This window comes from Pangasianodon hypophthalmus, chromosome 10 (genome assembly GCF_027358585.1).
Source record: "Pangasianodon hypophthalmus isolate fPanHyp1 chromosome 10, fPanHyp1.pri, whole genome shotgun sequence".
Lineage (NCBI taxonomy): Eukaryota > Metazoa > Chordata > Actinopteri > Siluriformes > Pangasiidae > Pangasianodon > Pangasianodon hypophthalmus.
In genome coordinates this window covers 19837705-19847353 of record NC_069719.1, presented here as the reverse complement: position 1 = coordinate 19847353, position 9649 = coordinate 19837705, and the positions used below count along the sequence as shown (strand labels likewise).

General features: G+C 39.3%; 1 protein-coding gene across 1 annotated transcript; it reads left to right on the top strand.

The window, feature by feature from the left end:
* LOC113538763 (protein max) lies at window positions 1-8930 on the top strand. Its single transcript, XM_026934113.3, has 5 exons — window positions 1-165; window positions 459-485; window positions 3355-3462; window positions 5478-5616; window positions 7768-8930. The coding sequence occupies exons 1-5, from the start codon at window positions 130-132 to the stop codon at window positions 7950-7952; spliced, it is 495 nt and encodes a 164-aa protein (XP_026789914.1). The 5' UTR covers window positions 1-129; the 3' UTR covers window positions 7953-8930.
* Window positions 8931-9649: the final 719 nt, after the last annotated feature.

The following is a 9649-nucleotide window of genomic DNA, read 5'->3' as shown; positions in this document are numbered from 1 at the left end:
ATGCGCGCACTTGGCGGTGTCGCTCAGTCACGTGTACACGTCTAACTCGAGTCCCTCTTGTCTCACAGTGGAGCTGTGGTGTTTGCCGTCTGCTCGGAATCCAAGTGGCATTTCTGTCGATTTCAGAGAATGAGTGATAACGATGACATCGAAGTCGACAGTGATGTACGTCCCGGTGCTCCTCGTGAGCTGTTTCTCTGTGTGATTAGACGCCAGTGTTTTGTGGAAGTATCTGCATGTGTAATTGATAAGACGCGTGCTTCAGTCCATTTCTCCTCGGCTAGCTAGCTTACAGAAAGCTACCGGGTTAGCTAGCTAGCCTGTTAGCTAGCGCTGTTTTGCATGAGATTTCTCATCCAGTTCGATTTTGTGACTGGGTATAGAAATTGGATTTGTATTCGGAGCTGTGCCTCTTGATTCCCAGTTAACTCCATTTTGTTTTTGTTTATTTTTTACAGGAAGAGTCGTCGAGATTTCACCCAGTGGTATGTAGCCGCTTTGCTAACTAATGAGCTCCAGCAGCGTTTCTGCTCTCTGCTGCTGCTCTCATGTGGCCTTTAGCTCGATGACCTGCCTGATGTTCACAAACCTCAAACACTCCTGTAGAAAACATGTCCACTGCAGGCAGGAGATCTTTTTTTGCAGCAGTTCATGTTCATTTGACTGCCTGATTGCCCAATGAGCCAGCTTCTTCCTTAAAAAAAAAAGAGTGGCTTCATAAATCGCAGTGCTACACACTATAAAGATGTTAGCACAGAGAAAAAAAGCAAATAGTCACTCTCAAAATGTCTGCTAAATCGAGATTGTGTTGTACTGTAACATAGATGATAAATATGGCTAAGGAGCTGTTTACATACCCTCTATAGTAGCCCAAGTCAGACCTGTCATAGCTTTCATTTTTACTTTTTTATCTCTTCCTTAGTCTTATGGACACCAACACTAGAGTGTATCTATGGGGGAAATAATTTTGGAGTTTTAATTTTATTAAAAAAAATTTTTTTTGATGACTCAACCCGTACTATACTTGTTCATCCAATGAAATGCTCTCTAGAGTGTCTATGTCCCGCCCCCAGGGGTGGGACTTGCTCTACAGCAAACATGGTTGTAAAACTTGTAAACACCATTTCTTGGTTGTGAAAAAAATGTCAGTTTATTCATTTTAAGCAGAGTGAGTATGTGCACGTTTGCTGTTACGTGACAGGCGCTGTTCAGTGAAGTGTTTTACCCCCTGAGTGTTTTACGTCCAGGCGACTCAGTGCCAGAATGTTGCTACCTCGTTCTGATCGAGAACATGATTCTGTCTTTATACACTGGACAGTAGTAAGAGTCAGTAGTATGATTTTTATCCATCATTCAGATGCCTCCTGGTCACTATCAGTGCTGTTAACAGTGAACCTCGGCTCAAACATGTACGTCATAACTCCAAAAAAACACGTGGTGTCTCGCCATCTAAGATATCCTCTTAAAGTCAACGTGAAATCCTCCACAGTAGGAAAAAAATCTCTCCTTAAATGCTTCGCTGTTCCATATTTATTGAGTTTACTAAGTTATCGTTAAGTAGGTTTATATTCGGTGAGGGTGTAGTGTATCTCGGATGCTATTGGCTGCTGTTCTGTAAATCAGTCGAGCAGTTTAACACCCCGTCACTCTGACTTCCTGTTTTTAAAGGAAACAAGTCAACATAGGCATCAAATAATGGCTGACAAGCCTAACACTGCTTACTTTGTCACGGAAATACAAGACATCACGCACAGCTGTTATTTAATTTTGAACTTGTTTTCTATCCAAGATGTGACGGAAAACCACAGCTACGTATGGACAGCGTGTTCTTTAGCCATAAAGCAAACAAACAAAAGTGGACACTTTTCACAAGACACAAATCAAGTGGACCACAAAATGAACCACAGACAAAACAGAATGAGACCAACTCTGAGACCGAAGGTGGTCTGAGTAAGGTTTGCTCGTGGTCCATTTTAGAAGGTCTGAGTTCAGGAAGTGGTAGCTCAGTGGTTACGACGTTGGACTGTTGATGGGAAGGTCAAGTGTTAAAATCCCAGGACCACCAGGCTGCCACTGCTGGGCCCTTGAGCAAGGCTCTTAACCCTCAACTGCTCAGTTGTATAAATAAGATAATTGTAAGTCGCTCTGGATAAGGACATCTGCCAAATGCTGTAAATGTAAATGCCATTTGTTGTGTAGCACTTGGAATGCTAAAATGGACCTAGTTTGAAAACACCCATAGATTTAAAATGTATAAATATAGCTAGCTGTTTACATACCAGCTTCAGTAGCCCTCATTAGACGTGTAAAATATATATATAATATATACATATACACACACACCAGTTTTACTGCTCCCTTGTGCCCTTAGGGAAAATAATTGAGGAGAAGAGCATATTAAGGTCCATCTATTCCACCCACACTACATAGCGGCTACTGAGTGTGCATGTTTTAAAGTTATTCAATTACCCTAAATATTAAATGCAAGATAAATACGCTACAGAACATTATAATCTTAAAGATTAACTGTCAACAATTTGTTTACATCACCCCTTTCCCCCCTTTACTTAAAATAAAGACAAGACGCACCAGCCACTTTTATATGAACACCTATATACCTGCTCATTCATGCAATTATCCAATCAGCTGACAGGTTTGTGCTGATGGAAAGTTTAAAGAAATTCAAATAAACACTCTTTACAAACGTGGTAAGCAGAAAAGCATCACACAGCGCACAGCATGCTGAACCTTGAGACGGATAGGCTACAGCAGAAGAAAAGCACATCAGGTTCCTCTCCTGTCAGCCGGGAACAGGAATCTGAGTCTGCAGTAGATCTGACCAACATGGCAAAAATATCATATCATATGATACATGATATGGATTGCAATATATTGGATTATATTGTGATTTAAAAATACTACGAAACTGAGTTTGTAGAAATTAAATGAAAGTATTTAACACTGAAAAGGAGGGAAAAACCTGTACAAACTTTTAATCAGCTGCTCCAAATCAGAGTTTGTAATTGTTAGAATACTGTGGTGCTGCCTCAGAAAAGGTTTATTGCGACAGTTTATGCTGATATCAACGATAAAAGGCCAAAGAGAAATTTTTAAAGCAATAAAACTAGAATGTTGAAGTTAGAAACCGTATCACTACATGGCCTGTTTGTGTTTCTCAGTGGTAAATCTCTTGAAGACATAGTTACTATTAAATTCAAGAAAGGTCATTTCAAGTCATGGTGCTTGGGCAGTCTTTCTCGTTAGTGGAATTATAGTATGCTGTTGTAATTATACTTATTTTGTGTCTGTTTTTGTGTCTGTATAAGAACATGGGCTGTTTTATTTAAACTGCAGGCAGACAAGCGAGCACACCACAACGCACTGGAGCGCAAACGCAGGGACCACATCAAAGACAGCTTTCACAGTTTACGTGACTCTGTGCCTTCTTTACAAGGAGAGAAGGTTGGAGGACATTTCTCATTCTGTCTTTTGTTTGTATTCTGTATTAGGTGCAAACTTTATTATGTCTTTTTACCACTGCAATTATTCCATTTGTGTGTGTGGTGGTCTGGGAAAATGAGACGGAATTCTGGCAAATGGGCAAAAAAAAACAAAAAAAAAAACATATATGTGTGTGTGTGTGTGTGTGTGTGTGTGTATATATATATATATATATATATATATATATATATATATATATATATATATATATATATATATATATATAAAAATAAATAAATAATTTTTAGGCCTATAATATTTGACATCTCAACTTAAATAAACCATAAATATATTTCAGCAAAATTACATGTTTTTATTTACTTTTTAGTCTTGTCTAAGGTTACTTCCACATTAATCTGGATAAATTTAAAACCGCATCTTTTACTCATCCACACAGAGACGGCGTGCCTGTCAAGCGAAAACCGAGCTTTTCGAAAACGCTCTCTCGATTGGATACATATGAAAACGCCATTTCCGTGTTGTAGCATGAAAACTGAGATATTCAAAAACAATGATGTGTTTTTAGTCATGTGATGCAGTCATGTGACCCATTCAACTCAACTCATCCATTCAACTCAAAACAAACGACTTTATAGTCTTGGGTTACCCGCAGCAACATCTCCACCTCTTCGACTGTCCATTTAGAAAACTTTTTTCTTTTCCTCAACATTGCCGCATCATTTCAGAGAGATAGAAGGTCAATAAACACCTGACAGAAATGATGCGGGCCAAAGCTTCTTACGTTTTAACACGTGCGCAGTATAGGGATGTAAGCGTTTTCAGATGTTTCAGTGTGGATGAGCAATTTTTGGAAAATGTTTGAAAATGCCAGTGAAGACGGAGAGCATTTTAAAATGAAAATGCAGTTTTCAGATCTATCTGGATTGATGTGGACGTAGCCTAAGTCAGTCTGTGTAAACCTTCCTAGCTAATATCCACATGCAGTGCATGTCAAGCTTTGATCAAGTTGTTGGATAGCTACATGCTGTAGTGAAATTGACATAGGCTTGATTTTCTTCCTTTTCACTTATGAGGGTAACCTGACTTTAAAATGCTGTAACTTATTTCTGGTTGAGATGCATGCAAAAGAGAAACATATTTCAAAATTGTGTGCAGATGAAAATTACACCAGTTTCCCACCAGTTTCCCACCAGTTTCCCACCAGTTTCCCACCAGTTTCCCACCAGTTTCCCACCAGTTTCCCAGGCCATCACACATTTTTACTACAAAAATGTTTATACTATTTTTAGTTTATTTTATAGACTTCTTAAATTTCATTTGAAGTCATTATTAATTTTGGATTAATGATTAATTGCATGCTGTTTTACAGTAAATGAAGCTGAATATAGCTGGCATACAAGCTGAATATAGCTGGCATTCGAGTAATTATAATGTTTCTAGCATGTTATATGTTTGACAACAGTTCTTTTAATCTTAAAAGATGAAGTGTGTAGCTTTTTAGTTCTTTAATAACCGTGTAGAAAGACGTATCATGGCCATATTCCAGGATGACACTGCCAAGATTCATCAGGGTTAAAACTGTGAAAGAATGGTTCAGAGAGCATAAAGAATCATTTTCACACATGAATTGGCACCTCGGAGTCCTGACCTTAACCTCAGTGAAAGTCTTTGGGATGTGCTGGAGGAGACTTTACAGAGTGCTCACCTCTTTTTATTTCTATTTATTTCCATCAAGTGGTGCATCAGTTTTTGGTCAAGCTCTTGTACTGACAATGAAAGAGGAATCTTGGCAGTGTCATCCTGGAATATGGCCATGATACGAAATCTAAACAGTGACTTTTTTTTGGCAGTGTATATAACAAGTTCATATTAATGTATTAACTGCTTCGTTTAAATATTTGATGCAAATTAACATTAACAAGCTTTCTAACCATTAGAGATGAAAGGATTATTATTGTCATCTTGATATATGTATATATGATGGAACCTCCTGTCATGATTCAGATGTGTGACAGCACTTTGTCAAACAGGCTTCCCGAGCTCAGATTTTAGACAAAGCCACAGAGTATATCCAGTACATGCGCCGCAAGAACCACACGCACCAACAGGACATTGATGACCTGAAGAAACAGAATGCTTTGCTGGAGCAGCAGGGTAAGAGTGAGAGTTCTTTAAAAGCGTAGTAGAGCCACAGTATTTCACATGCTTTAAAATCAGGGCTTGAAATGAATAACGCCGGCCAGATGAGGGAACATTTACTAGGGGCGGATCAATGTCAGTTTCATATCATCTACAGAGGTGCCAACGTCAAGGGATTAACTGGAGCATTTACGATTTCAACCCCTTGCTACGTCGGTACGAGAAACACTTGAAGGCTTTTCTGCTTTCTCAGATAAAGTTTCCGGCTGCAGTTACTTTCAATAAACCGTGCCGGATTTATCTAGGTGAAATTTGACCTGTGAGTTCACAAACATCTGTCTTGTGAACCAACAAAGACTGGTTGTTAAAAAATGGAGGAGTTGCTTATTATTAATAATAAACATCTGAGCTGTCTAGCCATCGTCTCCACTGACATGCACTAATGGGTTTGTGGAAAACTTCTGTTTATTTTCCCTGCCTGCTAAGATTTTCTCATTAGGAATGTTGGCACCTCGTAGTCTACATGCATCACCCAGCATGATCACCACTTTATTTCTCGTACTAAAACAAGTGAGGGTAGCTGAAGCCCCTTAAACAAGCCAGAACTGAACAAAGCTGCATTTTTACCAGGAAAGATGCCGAGCATCTAGTAATGAGCGTGGCTGTGTAAAAGACTGTCATTCCTATATGTATGACCCAGTATAAATAGGGAATATCACACCACAGTGCATGCTGTTATAGAGAAAACTGACTGTTTTCATTGTTTTACTATAATAGCATGGTGGAAATTTTATTTGGTTAGCTGTCTAGGATCCATTCAGATTCAGGAACTCTTCCTCGGTTTAGTCTTTTGCAATGGGGTTCAGATCAGGCGATTTACTCAGCCAAGGTTATTTCACTATTTGGCCCTACGTCACTGCTTTCAGTGTAGCTCTGGAGGCAGAAAGTGTGGAGCTGAGGTGAGGAGCTGCCTATGTGACTTGACTGTATGCAACCACAGTTAACGGGGACGTCACACTGCTTACTGGGGAATGTCTCAAAAACAGCCAAGTCTTTACTTGTAGTTACATTGCAGTGTTGCAATATTTGCACTGAACTATTTTCGATTCAGTCATTAATATTTACTCACTAACAGAACGCATTTGTTTTCCATGTTGGTTTTTCTAACTTCTCCTCAGCAGAGGGGAAGAGGAGGCAGTAGAGGTGTTAAAAGTGTAACAACACTCACTGCTTTTCTAAAAAAAAAAATCTTTTAAATCTTTTTTTTTAGTAGTAATCTTTATTTTATTAAAAAAAAATTCTCTTCAAATATTGGAAGTGGTCTGTCACCCAAAAAGAAAAATGTCAGCAGCAGCACTTTTTTAAAAATAAGATTACATTGTCTAGAGTGAAGGCAGCCTGTTATTGACTCTACTTTCAGTTAAGCTTTGAAGGATTTAAATCCATTTGAATGGACTTTTTAACTACAGAATTATTCCTACTCTTGCTATGGATCTGACTGCTGTAGCAGCAGTAGGAAGAATTCTGAAGTTAATAACGATGAACGAGCCAGCTCTTCTGGCAGCAGTACATTCATTCGTGTTTCACAGATGGGTGAATGTGGCTGCATAGAACTGGATGTTTTGGCTCCGAAGTTGCACGATAGAAAAATAACTCAGTTGAGAGTGGGAAAATTAAGAGTTTGAATCCTGCCAATGCCACAGACATCCGTGTCTAGGAGTCCAAGAGAAAAAAAAATCTGGCCACACTCTCATGGCGTTACTTTCTCCACCTGTCAGTCAGATTGACATTAGCCAATCATGAGCGTCTGTGAGCTAATGTATGTGGAAGAGGGCAGTCAGCACTCTCCTCAGGGTTTATCCAGCTGCTCTGGTCCATAGCATGAGCAGCAGTTTGAAATGTTGCTGTGACTTCAGGTATCTCAGAGCAAGCATGTGCTAGTCTTCAGCCTCCCTCGTTGGGAGCTGTCATGTGATAAGGGAGAGCTAGCTAGAGAGTGGGAATTGGCAAATGATTAAAATGAGGTAATAAAAAATAATAAAAAAAAAAAAAGAACTGGACGTTTTGTGCAACCTCTCTAAAGGTTCGTTTGTTCACATAGCTTGAAAATGCAAATGCCTCATTTAGTTATTTGTCTATGCATATTTTTTTTCTCGGCCACACCAGTCCGTGCTCTAGAGAAGGCCAAGGGGAACACGCAGCTGCAGGCCAGCTACTCATCGGACAGCAGCTTGTACACCAACCCTAAAGGCAGTGCTGTGTCGGCCTTCGATGGCGGTTCTGATTCCAGCTCCGAGTCTGAGCCTGAGGAGCCTTCCACCAGGAAGAAGCTGCGTGCGGAGCACAGCTAGACACATCCATCCTGCCTGTCAGACTCTCTCCTCCATCCTCGCCCCTTTCTGTCTCACCCTCCCACAACCTGTTCCTTCCTCTCTTTTCTCCTGTGTGTTCAGAAACCTGGGGAGTGTCTCGAAAGGCCTGAAGTTTCAGCCTTTCATCTCTCAACACTGATGCCACTTTGTGCGTGGATCAAGCAAAGCTTCATTTTCCTCCAAGGCGTGGCAGCTTGGCAGTTTTAAGACTGCGATATTTTTCAGCCTCTTCAAGTAGTCATGCAGCAAGTAATGTAAAGCAACAAACCATTATGTTTCCCAAATGAGCTGAGATAGAAAAAAGGAAAATAGGCATTTAATAAAAATAATTTACATTTGTAATATTTCTAATTTTCCATGAGATATACAATGGTGCTTTTTAAAAGAACACAAGGTATGTTGGCTGTATGGTCCTTGTATGGAAGCCTGGTGTTCTCCCCAACTTGGCAAATATCTGTTGCTGAATTTGTTTATTTAATGGAATGTTGAGGCTGTATTTTGTTAATGTGTTGTTTTTGCCTGAGATTATAAGTGGAAGTAGCTGGCCTCGACTTTTCCATATCCAGACTTCATAGTTTTGGAACTTGGATTTTTAATCTGCTTCGCCAAAAGAGGACAACTTTTTAATACAGGTAAACTTCCCTCCAGAAGTTGAATGTCACCATGTAGTTCAAAAGCAGTTTTTTGATGACATGTAAGTTTGTCCATTTCAGTATGTAGTATGTGGCACTGTATACTCTTAAACGTAATTGTCTTGATGGAATAACCTTCCCCGCGAACCTGCCTGCCTAGGGAATGTTTTGGTTTCATTTGAAAGAGTGTGTATGAAATATTGTGCTTTTATTCCATTCCATGGAAATTACAGGTATGTTGTACATACTGCCAACAGTTGTCTTGCAAGTTGAGGCATACCTTTACTATGAGACTCCAAATAAAACTATTTTATCTTCGACCTTATCAGGTGTGGTTGTGCTGGAGGGGGTGAGATTTCAGTGTGTGTTTGCCGGAAAGAGATTTCGAGTTTACATCTTCCGGTTGGTATAAGAGTATTACGACAATCAAACCTTGTACAAAGTACACAAATTCCCACCTGAATTTAGATTGTGAGATATTAAGGCATCAGCATCCTCTCCGACATCATTGCAGTTCCAACTGTAAAATGCACTAATATTTAATTTCAGGTAAATGGCAGCCAGACCCAAACGTGATATTGCGAAAGCCCATGGAACCAGATTCTGAGTGTGTGGTTGAATTGTGAATGTTGAAATGTTATTATATGCATCCACAGCATTGGCCTGTAATGGCAAATTGTCAATCAAATGGCTTGTATTAATTGTATTTTGTTTATGTAATGTACATTTGTTAAGCTGTGTTGTGTCTTTTATTTTTTATGTCCATTTAAAAAAAAGACCTACACCTTTTACTTTTGTTAACATGTTCGGTTGGGTTAATGAAAATATCAGCAATAATTTGGAGTGTTTTGGGTATCTGCATAGCTCAGTGGCCTCTCTCACCCCCTCGTTGAAACTTGTCCACATTTTGTAGTTTTACAACCAGGACCTGAAATGGACTTGGTATTATTCGTCATGGATCTACACAAAAGAGGTGAACATATTGATCTGGGGGGAAAAATCAATATAATTTACAAAAATATTTACAAAAAAAAAAATGTAAAA